The following is a 21,235-nucleotide window of genomic DNA, read 5'->3' on the forward strand; positions in this document are numbered from 1 at the left end:
TTAATTAAAGATATTGATTAACACACTTCGGCTTAAGGTACAGCTAATCTTAGCTAAAGTTTGAAATATAAAAAAAATTTAAGTGCATATGTCACAAAATGATGAATGCTAATGTAACAGCCGATAAACTGTTCCTGTATGCCCCATGGTGGGGAATGCTGGTAAACAGTGGGAAAAGTTGGAACATAATTAAATGAGCTATTTTTTTTCTTTCTAATGAGGCTGCGGAAGAGGCACTTCCTTTTGCAGACCTAGTGCAATCCCCGGGCATAGCAACCACTCTTTCTCGTGACACCCCTATCGGTGGGATGCCATTGCCACGAGAATTTTGACGCCCAGTTTCCTCACTAGATGGAGGCACATGGGCTCTATTTGATGCGAAACAGCACTAGGAATTTGATTTTGCCAAGAGATACTCCATGCCAAACGAGTACTCGAGGGATCTTTTACATGCTGCATAATCACACGATATGAATGCTGTCGATTTTCCGCATCTTGAAAATCCACCAACTGGCGCCAGGACCGAACCTGCGCCTTTGGGCGTAAGAGACCAGCGTCTAACCACCACACCACTCTTTTTTTCACGTTCTTTTACACCACTCATACGAGCAATTATCTTCCCCAATAATTTGCTTTTTGAGGGATGTGTCTGTTATTTGATGTAAAAAATTGCACATTTTGCAAAACTTTCATTTAAAATGCAAATATAGTTCATGGAGTCCTCTTCTTTAAATTCAAAATAAAACTTTTGACTTATATGGCTGTTTTTTTTTTTCTTTTAAGAACCAAGTGATTTAAATCTAGCTGATTTAAATCGGCGAACTCAGCAAACTAATATTATTTCAGAAAAGAGAATTTAAAATAAGTATTTATATACTATCGTAAGCAAGAAGAGGTAATGGACTTGTCATTGAAACACTGTTTCAACATACCCCTTCTAAAGTATATATTTCAGCTCACCCTATACTAAACTATAGTTTTCTGTTATTTAAGCCTAACATAACAGTGGCAACATACGAATACCTTCAATTAAAAAATTGCCTAATTTTTAAGGAATGTGACAACAAAGCATCAAATCAGATTAATATTGTACTTTTAAAAAAATCAATATTTTAAGGAGCATGAAAAAAAGTTGTTACCTTCATTCAAATTATAATTGTTTGTCTACCTAAAAAGATTAATGACCTATAGTCCTGAAAACAGCATAGAAAATATCTGTACTTAAGCCACACCAGATGAATATTACCATATTACCAGAGTTTTTGATTTTTTACAAATAATTATCAATTCAAATGTTTCAACATTTGAGTTGGTAGTTATTGTGCTGCGTATCCTATGTTCCAAGATCTCCCAGTCGGTTTTTCGCAATGATAAATAAGGCTAATTTAATTAATAACATTACTAATCTGTAAGGATAGTTTGAAAGTTCTTTGAAAATTGTATGCAATCATAGATTACCATTCTTATTCGGTATTTTTTGAGGTCATTGTAGAATCTTGCTTGAATTCTTCGATTAACTCTTTTTACAAGTTTTAGTAGATGTTTTACAGTTTAAAAATAATAATTTAAACCGGTGTTGAATGTGTATGAGTGTTCACAATTGGTAAAAATTCTATCTTAGTAGTTTCTTATTGCATGTTTCTTTTTTCTCTAAGGGTAGTCCTCAAATGATATCACGCTTTGAGGAGGGGGGTCGTGAAACTGTGTCACTATGACACAAGAGGGAGAGAAGGTATAACAGTTAATGTGACATCAAGCATATTGTGCTAGACTATGTTTACAAAAAAGTGGCGGGTGACAAAGGTGAGGGAGGAGGGTAAGGTGAAATGTGACAATCTGTGACAAAAGAGGGAAGGAGGTCAAAAATGTTGAAAAATATTGTGACATTTATGGACATCCCCTTGGTCTATATAACATGTGTACCAAGTTTAAATGGCATTAAAACAATCTCCAAGTATTTCTAAACAGGTAGCTTTAATTTTATTCACTCTCTATTTTTCTAATGTAATTCATGAAAAAGGTAAATACATTAAAATACTTTCTTCGGTAAGGAAATGAAAAGAAACGAAAACATACAATATTATTTCAACCTTGAAAGCTTTAAAAAATATTTCTCTTTTATTTCTTGTAAATACAATTCCTAAAAAGCTGGGATTTTTTTGTTAAATGTTTTATTTATTCGGTTATTTTTATTTATTTCTTACTTTCTCTCCCGTAATGCTGTTTTTTACATTTCAAGCTTAACGCTTAGCAACCAAGTTAGAAAAAAAAAGAAGAAGAAGAACGACTAAAAACAGAAATGTATATTTGATTATTTTGAAATCAAACCTTTAAGTCAGAAGAAAAGGTAGTTAATTTCTTTTAGTCAGTTGTTTTCCTTTTCAAAGTTGTTTGTTATTAGAACTTCACTTTGTTTTTTTTTTCGATTCTCTGTTTAAACTTGAATTTTTTCCCCGTCTTTCATTTGTAATTAAGTAAAAGTGCTCACTCTTTGTCCCGGCTTATGTTTACTTTTAACTTTCTTCTTTTTAAAATTATTATTTGAACTCCCTTGCGCTGGAATTTAAATAGTGTTTTATATGCATTCTTAAATTATAATTAAAATTCTTAAATTGTATTCATATATTTATTTATTTATTTAATTTTATCCATGATGTTTCAACTTTATATTATTGATTCACATTTTTTAACAGAAGAAAGTAAGTTTGGAATTTTTTTAGAAATTTCATACTTAGTTTTAATTAGCTTTTATTTTATTTTCTAGTTTCCCTTTATAATCACTATTTATGATGAACTGAAGAGAATATTACACTCCAGAGTTTTAAAAATGAGTAATAGTTTTAATAAAATAATAATTTACTTTAATGTGGAAATGATAAAAATAAAACTCTTCATCTTTTGTTTGTTTACTCTCTGTACCATGGAATAAGTTGTAAATTCGTTCAATTAAAGAAAGGAGTTTTAAGTCTGTTTATACAAATGCTTTTAAACACCCTCCTTTTTTTAATCTACTTTCCCAGTAAAAGTCAGAGAAAGAAGAAAAAAGCATGAAAGAAGGCTTAATGCATCTTGAAAATATTACAAGAAAACAAAAAAAGTCAAAAAAAAAAATAATAATTAAATAAATATTGAGAAATTAAAAATTGGAAAGTAGGGTATTAAGATGGGAGAAATGTCCGTTGGTCTGTCTGTCTCTCCCCCCCCCCCCAATTACTTTTGAGTGAATAGTCCGATTCGAACAATTTTTTTTTGTTCGACAGATCTCGACGAAGACACCTCATTCCTACATTTTACTTTTTGATTTGAACTATATTTTTTGTTCTATTTTGAACAGTTCAAAAACACTTAACATTAGCGCCTACGGGGAAATTCAAGGCAATTCCAAATTGTGATGCGAATTTGCTTCAAACAAACTTTGTAGGAAAAAGCTTTTGATGAAAAACTTGTATATAAAATATCTTTTTGATTTGAACAATTTTCCGTTCAATTTTGAACAGTTCATATCCCTTAACATTAGCACCTACGGGGAAAATGAAAGTCAATGTAGATTCCTTACTTGAAGACGAACTTTCTTCAAGGAAATTTTATTGGAAATAGCTCTTGACGACAAACTCCAGACTCCGACTCAGAGAATTTAGGGGCACCTGAATCTGACTCCGACTCCTGTGCCCGACAATTAGTCGGACTCCGACTCCCCGACTTCGACTCTGACTTCGTAGTTTTGGCAAAAATTTATACACGGAGGAAAAATGACTGACTGGGATTCTTGGATATTCGACTCCGCGACTCCGACTCCTTTATCCCAAAATGATATTGACTCCGACTCCGACGCCATGGTTTTAACTGTGAAATAATTATTGTTAATATGACTTGTTTTTATTTTCACTCCAAAGTTTTAATTTTTGTATTCAGTTTTCGGCGGATAAACTCGAAGTCATTTATGTTTCTACATACAGATGATTTTTTTTTTTTTTGGACACTGAAAATTATTGCTTTAAGTTGATATTTTATTTATGTTTTTATTTATTTTGGTAAGTGCATTAATTCATTTGAAAAATTATTTTTGGCAACAGGGTAAAAAGAAACTATTCTTTTTATATGATCTATTTATTTTAATGAGCGTATTAGTTTTAATTAATATTTTTTCGTTTTGAAAGCTGTTTAAGAATTTTTTTTAATAGAAAAAAAGTGTTTTAGCTGCTTTGTTTAAAAGGTGCTGCTATTTTATTTGTTCTCCTATTTATGTATTTATTATTTTTTTTACGCATCTAATGTTTTAAATGAATGAAGAATATTTTATTCCTAGAAATCAGCTAAAAATATTAAAAAATTATGTTTGAAACAATTTGCGATTTTAGCTGTTTTTGAGAATATTGATCAGATACTAGAAAGAAGAAATGGGTTTACGGGAAAGTAGGTTGTTTAGTTCTAGACGGAACTTCTTGTTTTATTTTAATGTCTTGTTCAAACATTAATAAACCAGAAGGTTTTACTTGACACGTAAATAGGCAACCGACAACTGCTCACATGCGAAGCATTGGGCGCGATAAATTTCATCCTCTGTCTTTTAAGAATTATACTTGAGTTTTATTGATAATCATTGCAATGGATCATTTCCGAAATTTTGAAAGTATTTTTTATCTGAAAGAGAATGCTTAAAAACGTAGTATTTGACCATTTTTTAAATAATTTCACAAAGTTTAATATGTTTTAACATTTACATTTATCAGTACACAGATTCAATTTCATATTTTACGCTTCTGCACGTGACATCAAAAGTGATGAAATGCCATTCACTACTGATGCCATTAGCGAAGAGCGCAATATTTAATCCGCTTCTTTACTCACATGTATTGGCAACGATATGGCTGATATCAAGCGTAAAGCGCAACTTCTTAATAATCATAAGAAAAATATATCTTCAAACTTTTCTATATTGAAAAATCAGGTACAGTGAGTGGCCAATAAGTTTCATATCGAGCTGCTTGGATAGTCTGGAATCGCATAACCTGGAACCGCGGTAGACAGTAAGCTTAAGCATTCAGCACGCCAGTGGAATGACGCGCAAAGTTCATCACTTGTGACGTCATACAGACCATGCCTTATTTTGAAAAATTAGATATTTAAAAAGTAATAATTAAAAAAATAAACGCTTTGAAAAAAAAGTTTTTCCTCGCTCCATGTTTTTTTTTTTCCTTATTCTATCAACTTTTGTGACTAAAAGTAGTACTTTTGACTAATTCGCAACTCCAGCGCTCAAATACGCTACCTTGCGGTGATTTACAAAACTGCCGGAAAAACTAAAACTTTGCCACGTTGCGTTCCATGTGTGACGTAAACACAGGCAGTTTGTTCTGAGTATTTATTAACGCAATCGATGTTTTAGTTTGATTTTTGTAGTTTTCAGCTAAAGAAATTGTTTCGTTCCTTAGTAGTATTCTCGAGTTTCTCAGAATAATGTTAGTTTTTCTTATTTCCTTCTAAAATGTGAGTTGATTGAGAAATGGTTAAAGCGAAAACTCTGGATTAACAAACTTGGATAACGTTATACAAGGTAAAAAAATTTATTGTTTCGTATAAATTTGTAAGAATATGGGTTTTTTTTAAAAAAATCTTAAATTAATTTAACTAACCATATTTTACTGCAGCATTCAGTTGGAATGGACAGTAATCAAAATATTTTCTTGAATATATTATCGTAGAACAAAATAAAAAATGTTTAACCGAGAAAGAATTTACTTTATTCCTTTTATTCTCAGCTGAAAGGTTTCGCCAAATTTGTTTAGGGTTATAGTTTTAGTGTGCGAACAAAGTAACCTTGGCGAGATTTCGTGTTTTTAGTTAAACCGTTTTTAATTTTTATCATGAGTGGAATAAAATGGTAGTAGGATTACAGAATTCGATAAGTTAAAAGAAATAATGGTCATTCAACTGAAAAGAAAACTACTACCATATTTCCGTGAGAATTTTGTTGATGATTTGCATGACATGACATAATTAAATCGTAACTCAGAAATTAGAAACATTGAAACAGAAAAATTTTAAATTAACCGATTCGTGAATTCGAGAGAAATAACTCAGCTACAAATGCGAAACACTAAGCGCTAGCCAAGCAAAAGGCAAAGAAGTATCATCTTCTTTTGATAATAATTTGTAATGTCATATTAAATTTTCTAGCATTAATTGTTATTCTTGTCAGGCCACAATTATTATTTAGTTTTATCAAGAATTGATAAATATCGAATTCAACATCGTGGAAATGGCTGCTTAGAACTACGAACTACGTAGTTTGCATTAATGTTTGACGTTTAGTAATGCTTCTTGAATTCTAATCTCTTTCTACGTGGGCCAAAATATCCTCAGGACTTAAAATATTGATTTAAAAAGGATAAAACAAAAAAAATCATACATACGAACAAAAGTCACAACACTTTTAGCATTTTCTTCGTTACCACGTGCGTTTGTTTTAGTTTTTTCGTCCGCCATTAGACAGTGACTGCAGTGCCCCCTATAGTTCGTTGGAGTTGCGAATGGAAACACTCCATTAAGCGTCGTACTGGAAGCTGCAGAGTTATGAATTCGAATATCAGATCTGTTGAAATCATTGATGTGAGTGACAAAAAGACATCCTCTCCTTTAAATTTCTCGTTTAAAGCAATAACTTTTAATGATGTTGTTCAACATATTTGTGACCTTAAGCTTTTCGGGCTTCAAGGTTTTAAAGCTTTTCAGTTTTTCCTCGAATATGCATCATAGAGATTAAAGTGTATATAATAACTTCATTTTCACGTATTATTTAATTTGTGTTCAAACGAAAGTTTATTTTTCTTTCAGAATTATTAGTACAGCTCTTTCTGCACTGATGAAAGAGGGTTTTGATGTGAAAGCCTTACGTGCATTTCGTGTTCTGCGACCTCTTAAGTTAGTTTCCGGTGTCCCAAGTAAGTCAAAAAAATCAAGCATTAAAGTGTACTCTATTTTTTAGAAACGTGACAAACTTATTTTATTAGATTTTTCGTTAAAAAAATGTTAAGCTCATATGAATTTGTTACTTTATCAGTTTTTGATTGTTTTTATTATGTAAAAGAAGGTTTTTCTAATAATGAACTTTTTCATGCGAATCTTGATGCTGAGATGCATTTAGCATTCTTGGATTTCAACCGTAGCTATAACTATGGCATAATCAGCATTTTTGATGAAGATTTTGTTGGAAGATAAGTTTACCACTTGGAGAGTGTTTGAACTGACTTTGAAGGAAAAAACGTTGAGGCTGGGTTGAAAATCAAACAGAAATTTAGTTAATTAAGAGCAAGAACTACTCTGTTTCAATTTAGTATCCGAACTGATCGAAAATGTAAAGCAACAACTTATACTAAAACAATCCATTTTTCCGAATAAAAAATTGCAATGTTAGCAAAAATAATAGCAATAACAAGAAAAATATTAAACGTATCAAAACTTCTACATATTGTTCAAAGTGATAATAATAACATAATAATGGAGTCTAAACATTTTCCTGAAATTAGTAAATAGGTAAGAATTAAAAACAAATCATAAACCTCTCCAACTATCACGAAAAAGAAAGAAAAACATTTTCTTTTTCTTTACCAAACTAAATATAGTCGTACATTAAAGAGAATCGAACAAAATATGATATATAGTAAAATTATGTCTTATTTTGACAATAATGAATGTTTAACATGATTTGAAATTATGTGGATGATAATAAGTATCGATTGTATTTTATCATAAATGAGACCTGGACCAACTAAAGGGTTCAACAAAAAACTGGAACTTAATTTAATCAAATTACAACTTATTGCCAAAATTCTTAATATTGAAAAATCAGGTACAGTGAGGGGCCAATAAATTTCATATCGAGCTGCTTGGATAGTAGTTAACTTTCGACAATTACATTCATTTTAACTAATACTTTGTCGTGAGAACATTTCTAAACGATTCTGCTATTATGTTTATTCGGGTTATTCACTAAGTGAGTCCTAATTCCCCACAGGTTTACAAGTAGTTTTGAATTCCATTCTACGTGCCATGGTGCCCTTACTTCACATTGCTCTTCTTGTCATCTTTGTCATCATCATCTATGCCATCATAGGACTAGAGCTATTCTCTGGAAAGATGCACGAGACGTGTTTGAACAACAACACGGGTAAATATTCATGTTAATGATACCAATAAGTAGATATATACAGTGAAACTTCGATTTCACGTCTCCCGAATCTACTTTTTACGTTTTTTTTCATTAGGTGTCAATTTTTCCGTATACTAATAACAGTGGCGTCAACAGTGGCGCGACTTCCTAGCAACTGATTTAGTTGCAAGGAAGTTGCTTCCCTGGAAGCTACGACCACGTTAATATTGAAGATGACCGCCGCAGATGCGGTCGAAGAATTTGGGGGCAACAACACTCAGCCCACGGCACAATAGCCCAGAATCTCACATTACTACAATAGTGTGATGAAGGGATATTCGACTAAAATAAATAAAAGAATTACTTTCAATTTTGTTCCTCTAAAATAACTTTTACTTACAGGAGAATTTGCCTTAGAGGAGCCGCACCCTTGCGGTGAAAATGGTTACCATTGCAACGCAACAAATAATGAAGTATGCACGGGGTACTGGGAAGGGCCCAATTTCGGCATCACTAACTTTGATAACTTTGGACTTGCAATGCTCACTGTCTTCCAGTGCGTTACTAATGAAGGATGGACAAACGTCCTTTACAATGTAAGTTTCTTTCCCTTCCAATCAAGTTTCATTCCTTCGAATCAAGTTTCATTAAGATATTTTTTATTTGAACCTGAAATAAGAGAGAAAAAAATCCAACCTTGTTGAAGGTTTTTGATTACAAAAATGTAATTATAAAACTGCGTGAGTGCCGCACAAATTGCCAAAATGAGTGTATTTGCGTTCTGAAAATAATGAAATAAAACAAACTTGGTGTGTGAAATGGGATGAACAATCGTATTTTTCAAAATTGTTTTGAGGGGAATGGAAAAAATCTCACATTTTCATGTAGAAAGATATTTACAAAATACTTTAATGATACTATTTCGAATCAGTACATGACTATAAATTTTAAAAGTAACAATACATTTCAGTAAGAGAAGCTGTATATTTTTCAGTTGTTCTTGGACAAAATTTATCGCTGTTCTGGCATGTATAAGTTCCAATTCATATCGCCTGCAGCGAAATTGACTTGTTGTCCAAGAGGAATACTTCTTCGTACAGGAATTTGATGCCTTTTTTCTTCAGAAAACCACGCAGACAGAAAAAGGACTAAAATAATGCCAGCAATCTTGTCATTCAAAAACACATAAGCTAAAGATAGGATGATGCAACTGATGATGTAGAAAAGCATGGTAGCAAATTTGATTAATGATTTACGATTTATTCAGAAACTTATTCTTTGCATTCAACGGGAAATTTATCTAACTTTTTCTGACATGAATGCACCAATACGTAGTTTTATTGTTGGATTCCAAGTGACAGCTGGTATCTCTCTCTCTTTCTTGCACACAAAGTTACTTTGTCATCAATACATTGAAACACTAGCGCATTGTTAACTCTTGCTATGCTTAAGTTGGTGATTCCAACAATGGTAAATGCATTTTTGTAGCATTTGCATTCTATTAAGAATACGAAAAGCATGAAACAACCACTAGACGTTATATCGCGGATATCACAAATTTACCACAGCAACTGCGCTTGCGCGCGAACTAACTCATTTCAAAAGTCTTGCTTAAATCAAGTACACACAATTTATAACGAATCGCTGCAAAACACGGATATTTACGCTAATATTTTATACATTTTTGAAAAACATAATGTGTCATGTTTGTGTTAAATGCATTAATTTAGAAAATAAGCAAATCAATAAATATTGAGGTGCCATTTTTCGCTTTCAATTATAAAGTATACCAGTTAGATATATATAAATATATAATATATTCATAGCTGTAGTTTTATACAATCTATCACGCAATCGATGTGAAAATATTCTGACTGCATTCATTAATTTGTTGCTCTGCTTAAATATAAATAAGCAACATGGAATAGAAATCCCAATGAGCGAAGTTCGTGTGCAAGCGCAGTTGCTGTGGCACATTTGTGATATCCGCGTTTTAACGTCAAGTTAAAACAACATCTACAATAACAAGATATGTGTATCTATCTGTCAGACGTTTCTTGGAACTCGTTCACTCATGGATGCGAAAAACTCTAATCCTTTTTTTATCGTTTCCACTGTCGGGAAATAAATATATAAATTTGATATATATTAGTGTTGTCATTTTGCTTACATGCTAATGTAAATTGAATAAAATTTTACTAAGGAGCTCCACCCTTACTTGCTGCATCTTTTCCTCAAATTTCAACATTTCCGTATGGGTGGATTTGCAATCTAAAGCGTAATTCAGACATCGTCCGCATATCACGTTCGAAACGTAAAGCGGACAGACGTAGGGGAGACCGGGGCAAGATGACTATGTTAACAATTTTTGTTGTTTATTAATTCATTTTTAAGGATAGTAAAATTAATTTCACATGAGCTGTTAGAGTAATTCTTTGTGATATTAAATATATTACCATTTAATTTTTCAAATAAGAATAACGAAGAAAATTTTTATTTTTTTGTGACCTTAACAAATCGTCATGGGTAAGATGACTTTGACCTTGGGGCAAGATGACGACGTTGAAAAAGGTTGAACACATTTTATGTTTTGAATATGTTACCTAGTTTTAAAAATGATAACTGTGTTTTTACAGCTTACAAAGTATCAAATTAAGCGTAACCTATTGGAGCGTAATGTTGAAGTGTTAAGTTGTGCAGAGAACAATAGACACAAGTAAAAATGCCATTTTCATAATTGGAACATGCCTCATGCCACCACTCTTGACTTTTACAGCACTAGGTCCGTTCTTCTGTTGGAGGGTCACAATATTCGTCTTTACAAGCAGGGCATCTTCTAACACCATTTTATGAAGTTGATGCAACTGAATTGCTTGGCATGAATTGAACTTAATAAACTTGGACCTAAAGGAATTTAGTTGCTATTTTTTTACTCCCTTTTTAGCTTTACGAGCTAATTTTCCCTGTTTTTTTTCAAATAATCTTTTTTGTCCTTCCGCTTTGCTCCTTGTTCTGACATTTCTTTGATGGGTGTGCTTGTAAGAATGTTTGAGCTCAGTTTTCTGCTTTCTTTTCTTTTTTTTTCTCACATTTTGTTGCTTTAGGCAATGCATTGAAATCAGAAACACTAACAGGCTTCTTTGATGCATCGGAATCGGCATTTTCCATAACTTCTGCTTCGTCTGGAGGGTTTTTATTTTGCATTTCCACTCCCTAGGTCTGAGGATTAGCGCTGTTATTCTCAGTTTAATCGCCAACAACATCATAGTCCACTAAAAACAAGATAATAATGAGTCTTGATCCCTCATTCTTTAAACCCTTTATCGTCATTTCCAACTGTAGCTGGCTTGAAGTAAGCGGTGCTCAAAAGGCTACTATTTTTTTTTTTTTTTTTTTTGTCTTTGATAGTTTGTCCTAGATGAATGATCATAAAGATGTCACATGCTTGGCTATAGTAGGTTTTTAATGGACAGAGAAATGACGCATCAGGAGCTAGAGACCATGCGATGTGTGGGGTGGCATCCCAACTACATGATAATGTTTTTTTCACTGAAATATAAGATAGCCTGCAAAGTTATGCGAAATTTATGATTGTCAATAATCAACAGAGCAGGAGATTCTTTGCTTGGTTTTATTCAGTCAACTAGTCATTTGGTCAACTAGTTTATAAATAGCCTCTGGTCGCCGGCTTTCGAACGACGTCTCCCTTGATTCAATGCGTCCTTTAACCTCAGAAGAGATAGAAGCGCAAGGTCGCGTGAACAAACACACAGACAAATAAGCGTTTACGAGATTTAATAAAATGTACAACATAGTTAATTTAATAATTTCCGAAACACGGGGCAAGATGACGAGCTCGTCATCTTGCCCCGTGTTTCGGCCCGTCATCTTGCCCCGGACTGCCTGTTTGAACGAATTCTTCTCCATTGCCATAAAAGAAGGCGATTAATTGACATTTATTCATGGTAATAGGTAATATTTAAACTAAGTTACTCATAAATACTAAAGAGACACTATATAACTTATCTGTATCTGTAGCAGAGCTTATTTACAAATGCATAAAAGTTACAAATGCATAAAAGATTGTTCACCGTGGCAACGGTGAACAATCAGAGCTTCAGAACTAACACAAATATGGCGATTTCAGCGTCTCTATACTATTGCTGAACGAACAGCGGATAGGAGGCCAATTAAATGAATTCACAACATGGAATCAACCTCCCCTCCCCTTCGTTGTACCGAAAAGAAAAGGCAAATGTCATAGGAGGGTAGATAGATATTTTAGTAGTCCCGAAGTTTTGAATTCCATTAAAGACGCCATTGCAATTCCGTAATCCTACAAATCAGTGTAGTTCAGACGGCAAAATCGTTTCCGGAAAATCGGTCACGAATTTCGATAAACTTTTGGATTTCGGTCAATTTTACTAGATATGAGCGCAGGTAAAAGTTTGAGTACATAAGCTCTAGTTCGGCTGCAAGGAGGGTCTGAATTTGCTTGTTTGGCCACGAAACTGCAATAGCGTTTTCTTTGGTATTGGAAATTTTGGCACAAAATTTGCTTTCCTAACATCTGTCTCGTCTCCTGTTAGTACAATGTAGAGTCGGTGGAAATTATTCTATACAGTTAATGCATACAGTTGGGTGATACTGCAATGTAATATCAAGAAAAGGCTAAAAAAGCTTAATAATAAAGGGAAAAAAACATTGCTTTTCCTGGAGCTAAACTAGAAACTTTGGACCCCCCCCCCCCCCCGTTACTGTCGAACTAGAGCCTATGCAGTCAAGTCGCTTTACCAGGGCTCATATCTACTGGGAATTGATCTAAATTCAGAATTTCTTCCAGGTCCGTGACCCTCAAGGTCTTGCCGTTTGGTAGTAAGTTTGTTGGAAGGAAACCCCGCCTTAAAGTTTGGGTCCTATATTGAACCTAAGTTTCTCCGTAGACGCTAATGTTGAGGTATTTTAAATTGATAAAAACGAAAAATTGTTCAAATCAGAAAGAGCTTTTCCATAGATTTTCTTCTTCAAGAGCTTTTTCCAACAAAGTTTGTCTGAATCAATTTCGCCTTTAAGTGAGGGGTTTATATTTGATTTGAATTTCTTCGCAGGTGCTATTGTTAATTTTTTTCGAACTGTTCAAAATTTAACGAAAAATTTTTCAAATGAAAGATATACTTTCTATATCTGTCATCAAGAGCTTTTTAAAGCATAATTTGTTTAAAACAAATTTGCCTTTAAGTTCAGGATTTAAAAAAAAACTTTAACTTCTTCGTAGGCGCTAATGTTTTTTTTTTTTTTTTTTTTTTGAATTGTTTAAAATCGAACTTAAAATTGTTCAAATCAAAATGCGAATCGTTTTTTAACAAATTTAGTCAATTATTAAATGTTAGAAAATTGCACGTCAATGTATGATGGGTGAAAAAATTTTCTACATTTGAACGAAGCAGTTGCATGTTTGGTTATATTTTGATAGTTTAAATTTTAACCCTAATCCCAGTGGATTAACCCTAAAATCCAGTAGATATCGTTCATTGTAGACTGCTATTCGCAACTCCAGCGCTCGAATACGCTACCTTGTGGTGATTTACAAAACTACCGAAAAAACTAAAACATTGCCACATTGCGTTCCACGTGTGTCTGTTGACGTAAACATAGGCAGTTTGTTCTGAGTATTTATTAACGCAATCGATGTGTCTTAGATTGTTTTCAGCTACAAAAATTGTTTCGTCCCTTAGTAGTATTCTCGAGCTTCTCAAAATAATGTTAGTTTTCCTTATTTCCTTCTAAAACGTGAGTTGATTGAGAAATGGTGAAAGCTGTTAACACAAGAAAACTCTGGATTAACAAACTTGGATAACGTTATACCAGGTAAAAAAATTTATTGTTTTGTGTGAATTTGTAAGAATATGGGTTTTTTTTAAATCTTAAATTAATTTAACTAACCATATTTTACAGCAGCATTTAGTTGGAATGTACAGTAATCAAAATATTTTCTTGAATATATTATCGTAGAACAAAATGAAAAATGTTTAACCGAGAAAGAATTTACTTTATTGTTTTTATTCTCAGCTGAAAGATTTCGCCAAATTTGTTTAGGGTTATAGTTTTAGTATTGTGCGAGCAAAGTAAGTTTGGTGAGATTCCGCATGTTAAAAGTTAAACCATTTTTAATTTTTATCATGAGTGGAATAAAATGGTAGAAAGATTACAGAATTCGATAAGTAAAAAGAAATAATGGTAGATCAACTGAAAAGAAAACTGTCACCATATTATCCGTGAGAATTTTGTTGATGATTTGCATTAAATCATAACTCAGAAATTAAAAACATAAAAACAGAAAATTTTTAAATTAACCGATTCGGGAATTCGAGAGAAATAACTCAGCTACAAATGCAAAGCAATAAGCACTAGCCAAGCAAGGCAAAAAAGTATCATCTTCTTTTGATAATAATTCGTAATGTCATATAATTAAATTATCTAGCATTAATTGTTATTTTTGTCAGGCCACAATTATTATTTAGTTTCATCAAGAACGGATAAATATCGAATTCAATATCGTGGAAATGGCTACTTAGAACTAAGAACTACGTAGTTTGCTTTTATGCCAGGTTGTCCCAAAAGTTCTGCACCATCAATGGTATGCAGATTGCGACGTGGATCGGATAACCCAGTAAGATGCGCATGCGCTCAAAACTGCCACCAGGGAAACAAGTAGAGGTCATAGAATAGTGTGGATGTTTATTGAGGAGAATAGCGTCCGTAGTAGTAGTGTGACATCGCGAAAGATGTGTGATTCAAAAACTGCGACACGTGCCGTGCTTCGTTTTCTCTGGAAAAAAGGGCTAAGTGCGAAAGCTGCTAGCGAGGAAATCTGTGCCGTTGAAGGACCTGATATGATCAATCGATCCACAGCATCTCGGTGGTTCAAACGTTTTTCGTCTGGCGATTTGAGCCTGGAAGAGCAGCCTCGAAGTGGACGGCCAAAATTGGATATTGGGACCGCTGTGGCAGCTGCTATCCTGGCCGAACCTCAAACCAGCACACGTTCGATAGCACACAGGATAGGAGTATCCAAAAATACAGTGTACCGGAGGCTCCTTGAACAGGACTTCAGGAATAAGCGACCGAGACAAAGTCCACATGAGCTGACCCAACGGCAGGCCGATAACAGAGTGAAACTCTGTCAAGAACTTTTGAAAAACCCAAGGGATGATCGATTCTGGAAACGAATCGTTACTGGGAATGAGAAGTGGGTGTTTCTCCGATATCCAGACACGCGCAAACAGTGGGTACCACGAGGTCAAGATACCCAGGCCCACGCGAAACAGGACAGATTCGCCAAAAAGGTCATGCTGTGTGTTTGGTGGAATATCCATGGCATTATTCACTTCGAATTGGTTCCTGCGGGCCGTGCCGTCACAGGGGACCTCTATGCCGAACAACTGGAGCGTGTTCACGCTGTACTTGTACAGAAATACCCCGCTCTGACAAACAGAAAGAGAGTATTGCTGCAACATGACAACGCACCAGCTCATCGCTCCAGAACAGTGCAAGCGAAACTCGAGGAACTCGATTGCATGGAGGTTCTTCCGCATCCTGCTTATAGCCCTGATATTGCCCCTTCCGACTACGGTTTGTTCCGTTCCATGACGCACTTCCTGTGTGGTAAACAATTCAATGACTATGACGAGGTGACACACGCTTGTCAACAATTTTTCGATTCGAAACCTGCCTCATGGTATCATCACCAAATTGAAATTTTGGCACAACGATGGCTAGCTGTCCTAAATCACAATGGCCTGTATTTTGCTGAATAAAATACTTTGCGTTTCTGATACCATTGCTTTTTATTTCGATGCTTGTATGGTGCAGAACTTTTGGGACAACCTGGTATTTGACGTTTAGTAATACTTCTTGAATTCTCATTTCTTTCTACGTGGGCCAGAATATCAAGAAGACTTTGAAAATTAATTTAAAAAGAATAAAGCGAAAAGATCATGCATACGAACAAAATTTACTAGGCTTATTAGCATTTTCTTCGTTACCACGTGCGTTTGTTTTTACCTTTTTCGTCCGCCATTAGAAAGTGGCTACAGTGCCCCCTATAAATCGTTGGAGTTGCGACTTTCGTTTCTTCATTGCCCTGAAATGACATTATTACCAGTAAAACAGTTAAGTTGTCGGATCCAGTTCAGCCTCGTCAAAATAAAGCATTCCCCTGCATGTCAAACATTACCAAAAAATATTATCAAATTATCATGCCATGGTACAAGTTTCATTGTTGGTGACGTCAGGAGCGTTAGTCGATCAGTGAATTCGCCATTAACTATATGAGGATGGTTATTTTAATTGTTCTTTAATAGTATGACGCAGCTTGATCTTTAATTGTTCAAGGCAGTTTTAAATAGGGCTTTTTTTTAGGAATTAGATATATTTTTTCCATTCTCCTCTTCAACCGGATTTTGGCTTAGCTGGATTACCATCGCATGTTTCCTAATTAAACCGCTTAATCTGGAGTATAGTATAGTTCAAAACGCCTCATATGATATCAAGATCCTTGAAATTTTCTCAAAAGCCTTACGATTCACCTGTTAATGCTTTTTATTTTTTATGCGTCCATAGGACGTTGGTATAAAAATTGTTTTTTCTGTTTCGAATTCGGCACATTATTTTTCATTTCGTTACATTTTTCAACATTTTTAGAATGACTTATAACGATGTTTTTAACAAATATCTTTTTTCTTTCAGATAAATGATTCTGTAGGTAATGAGTGGCCATGGATTTATTTTATTAGTTTAATCATAATAGGTTCCTTTTTTGTGCTCAACCTCGTCCTTGGTGTCCTTAGTGGGTGAGTAATAAAAATCACCTTTCAATACAATGACGTGTTTTTTATGGTAACCTTAATATCTTGTATACAGTTGATTCCTTAAGAAAAACAGAAACGTACGTTAAATTAAAAATTAAAAAGGCATAAATCAATAAAAAGGCATGAATCAAAACAGACATACAGATGCATGCTCCAAACTTATAACCCTCTCTCTTTCTTTTTTTCTGTAAATAGTTTTATTGACTGCGTTAAACTAATTCCTCTGCAATATGCGAGGCTCTGTCTGCCATGCTAAGCGCAAAAGTTGCATCTGCAACCGAGTTCAAAATGAGAAATTGCCGTTTAAAGTTGTGTACCTCCATGTATTTGGCTCAGATGGAATTTTTTGGAATTTTTAAAAAAATACTTCCCACGAACATCTGAACATAAAACATTGTATTTAGGTGAAATATGTGACAAAGAACCACTTGGTGACCGTAACTCAATTTTGATTTTAAAAAAAAAGTGCAGGTACGACTTTTGTGCTTAGCACGATAGCCGTGGTCGTCTTCCAGTTTCTTGATTATGTTTTTCACATAAAAACGATGTTGACGCATTATAAAACATTAAATATTCTTGCTTTCGATTTTAGAATGAGGGATATCCTACCCGCCCCCCCCCCCAAAGAAAAAAGTTATTTTAAAATATTTTACGAACAGACAATTGTTATTATATTTATACTAAAGGTTCAAAATTTCCCCACTGTATATTTTCTATTTTTTCTATTTCCACTGTTCTGTTTCTCACCCTGTCCTTTTTTGTAAACTTGTATGCATTGATTCTTTCAACTTCGGTTACAGGGAATTTTCAAAAGAAAGGGAAAAAGCGAAAGCTCGTGGGGATTTTCATAAATTACGGGAAAAACAACAAATTGAAGACGATCTCAGAGGTTATCTGGATTGGATAACGCAAGGAGGTTAGTATTAGAAATGATTTCTTGTGTCCAAAACAATGACACTTCTTTGGATGAAAGTGTTCCTTTTCCTAAAACCAAAATTTTTATTAGATATGTATCAAAATCCTTTTTTTTTTCAGAGGACATTGAGCAAGATGATAAAGAAAATAAAGATGATTCTAGAAATAGTAAGTTTTTCCTTCTCTTTCCGATAAAAAACAGCTCAAAAGAATTTTATTCATGGTCGACATGTATTTTATACTGATTTACTGTACTTTTAAAATTGCTATCATGATATTTTTTAATTTTTTTCTTTAATTTTCATTAAAAATCAAATTACATGATGCTAAGAAACAAAATTTGTTGTTCTCTGATTATAATAAAAAGAAATACCATTATCATTACAATCGAGACCGCTCAATGTAATAGCCAATTTGTAACGGAAAATTATTTTTATAAGCAGTATATTCCATTTTCCGGGGTCAAAATGACAAATTACGAGGGATTACTACCGCGAAAATTTATTGCATCAAGCGCGATATTTTTTAAACTGATATTCCAATAAACGTCCGTTTATTGGAATAAACGGACTCGACTGTTTTATTATTACAAATAATACTATTATTTAAAAAATATTATTTTGAAATCTTTTGATATGACTAGAGGACTCTAATTCATTTAATTTAAATATTGGATGTCACTGACAAAATAATTGTTTTTCTTTATTATTTTCTTTTGCCATGTTCTACCTGAAAATTTTTAAGGCATCGCACAGCAACTCCTGTCAATTAAAATGTTGGGCAAGTCCTGTTAATTTAAATATTGGATGTTACTGACGAAATAATTGTTGTTTTTTTTTTTTTTTTTTTTTGGTCATGTTCTGCCTGAAAATTTTTTAGAGCATCGCGCAGCAAGTCCTGTAACGATAGTTATGTAATATTTAGGAAATTATTTCTTTCTGCAAGATGTTTCTATCTTTTTACCCTCAGTTTCGCCGACATTTCAAATTCTCCCCCTCCCCCCGTTAATATAGATATGATTGAAGCTGAAAAGGGAGGGGATTTCGTGTCGGCGAAATTGGGGAGGGGGACACACCTTTTCTATGTTTTGTCATTGATTTTTTCCAGTAATTTATTTACTATCAAAATGCAATTTCTGTTAGCGTGCATATTTAAATCCTGCAGTAGGTTCATTTTTAAAATCTTACATAGCTCTTATACATAGATGACTTACTAACCTTTTTTTTCTCTGACCGCTGTCAATAATTTTCAGTACTATTGAAATTAAAGTCCCAGCAGAGATGCTACTTAATACAACATTGTATTTGAATCCCAACTTTTAAGTTTGGAAACATGGCAAGAATTGTTTCTTCATAATAAAAAAAGGGGTTCTCCTCCCCAGGATAGTAGCGCGCCTGCCTCAAATGCTACCGAGCACCTGCCTCCCCAACGAAAAAAGTCCCTCTAAGAAGAGATCTAAAACCCTCTAAAATTTACTGTTCCTTCCCCAAAAAAAGTCTATGGCGCCATTAATCCTCCCACCCGCTTCTCCCTCTTTTGTGGTCACCCTAAGAGAATGGAGAAAAATTCATAAGAATGATTATTTTGAAAAGCTTTGTTAATAAAATGCACAGATACCGTTCCTAATTACCACAAGAGAATCCGGGTAGTTGTTTCCCCCCCCCCCCCTTACTTTAAAAGCCTATGTACTTGTGCTGGGTTATAGATAGATGATTGTGTATAGTTCCTAAAGCGTATGTTGGTGTTTGGGGTATCAACACTTTTCATTTCTAAAATGACTGCCACCAGTCTCTATAACAGAGATGCCCCCCCCCTCCCCAGGAGTGATGACGAGACCCCGCACCCTATTTTACTTTAGCCCTCTAAGATCGAGATGCCCAAGAAACGAAACAAAAATGGCCATTAAAGCACCCCTTTCAAATGTTTCAATGGAGCAGCCTCTGCTGAGCCATTATCCCCACTTAAACCCAGTCAATAAAACTACTTGTTTTTCCTATAATGAGGTAATAACTAAGTAGAAATCTTCAAATGTGAGAAGAAAATAAAATGGTGTAAAAATTACGAAGTTTAAATTACTAAAGCAGAAAAAGGAACTTAACAACTTGAAATAGAATAACTAAACTTTGAAAAGCGCGGAAAAACGACAGTATGAAAGCGTTTGAGCAACACTGCAATGAACTGTGAACTAGTTGCTCCTACCTATATACCACGTAAAAGACATTGACAGTTGACACAAAATGGCGAGTAAATTTCAACAAAGGGGGGGAATTCTATCTTTTAGTCTGGCACACTCTCTTTCAACAACTTCTCATACCAACTCAAACATACTTCGCTTGTTTTCACCAAAATGATTAATCTAAACATTTGCATCTTCCTTTGACAATAAGGACTCTTTTATGTTTTGAAAAAAGTTCCATCAATTGTCACTCCACATTTAAAGAATCCTTATTCTCTGAAAGATACGATCTCCACAGCTCTTCTTCTTTCGCTGCCACAGGAGTGCGATAAAGATCATTTAGTGCACCACACCGATCAGGATGCATCATTAAGTGACTTGTAGATTAGACTTCTTTTCCTGTAAAGTTTTTTTCTTCTTCTGGAAATGGTGCTTTTCCCTTCTTCCTTTTTTCGTGCAAGGTTTAGTTGTTTTATTCACTTAGGACTAGGGCTGAGTCACGCCGTAGGTGCATTTTAAATTACACCAGGGATAGTTTCCCTCATGTGACAAGCTAAAAGGCATTGCGAAAGTTTTTTTTTTCTTTCTTTACTAATGAGGTTCTTTTCCTAGTAGTCTTTTGAATGCCTTACTTAAATATTTCATTACATTTAAATTACGATGATACACGTACTTAAAAAAGTGTTTTTTCCCTTCTCTCTCTCTCTCTTTTTTTTTTTTTTTTTGAGCAATCAAGATTGCTAATTGTTTTCATTTGCCGTCCTTGGTGTTGTGGTTCCTTTTTCAACCCCACCGCCCTCTGCATGCGCGGCTACTCCCGGTACCCCACTCGCTTGTTTCTAGAAATGGTTCATGTCCCTCCTAAAGGCGCGGTGTGTGTATGCGTGTATCTGTCGGTCTATCTGTCCCCCCCTAATAACTTTTGAATGAATAGTCCGATTCGAACAAACTTTTTTTTGTTCGAAAGATCTCGGCGAGGGCACATCATTCCCATATTTCACTTTTGGATTTGAACTATTTTTTGTTCAATTTTGAACAGTTCAAAAAAACTTAACATTAGCGCCTACGGGGAAGTTCAAGGCAATTCCGAACTGTGAGGCGAATTTGCTTCAAACAAACTTTGTA

At 34.1% G+C, this 21,235-nt stretch overlaps 1 protein-coding gene across 1 annotated transcript in view; it reads left to right on the forward strand.

Moving 5' to 3' along the window:
• The window catches only part of LOC129217393 (muscle calcium channel subunit alpha-1-like), a 145,912-nt gene that overhangs the window by 22,334 nt on the left and 102,343 nt on the right, over positions 1–21,235 (forward strand). Inside the window, exons 3-8 of the mRNA XM_054851690.1 lie at positions 6,835–6,941; positions 8,015–8,167; positions 8,552–8,745; positions 16,898–17,001; positions 17,820–17,935; positions 18,055–18,102. Of these exons, the coding sequence (XP_054707665.1) occupies positions 6,835–6,941; positions 8,015–8,167; positions 8,552–8,745; positions 16,898–17,001; positions 17,820–17,935; positions 18,055–18,102 (722 nt within the window). The remainder of the gene's footprint in view (positions 1–6,834; positions 6,942–8,014; positions 8,168–8,551; positions 8,746–16,897; positions 17,002–17,819; positions 17,936–18,054; positions 18,103–21,235) is intronic.

This window comes from Uloborus diversus, chromosome 2 (assembly GCF_026930045.1).
Source record: "Uloborus diversus isolate 005 chromosome 2, Udiv.v.3.1, whole genome shotgun sequence".
NCBI classification, from domain to species: domain Eukaryota; kingdom Metazoa; phylum Arthropoda; class Arachnida; order Araneae; family Uloboridae; genus Uloborus; species Uloborus diversus.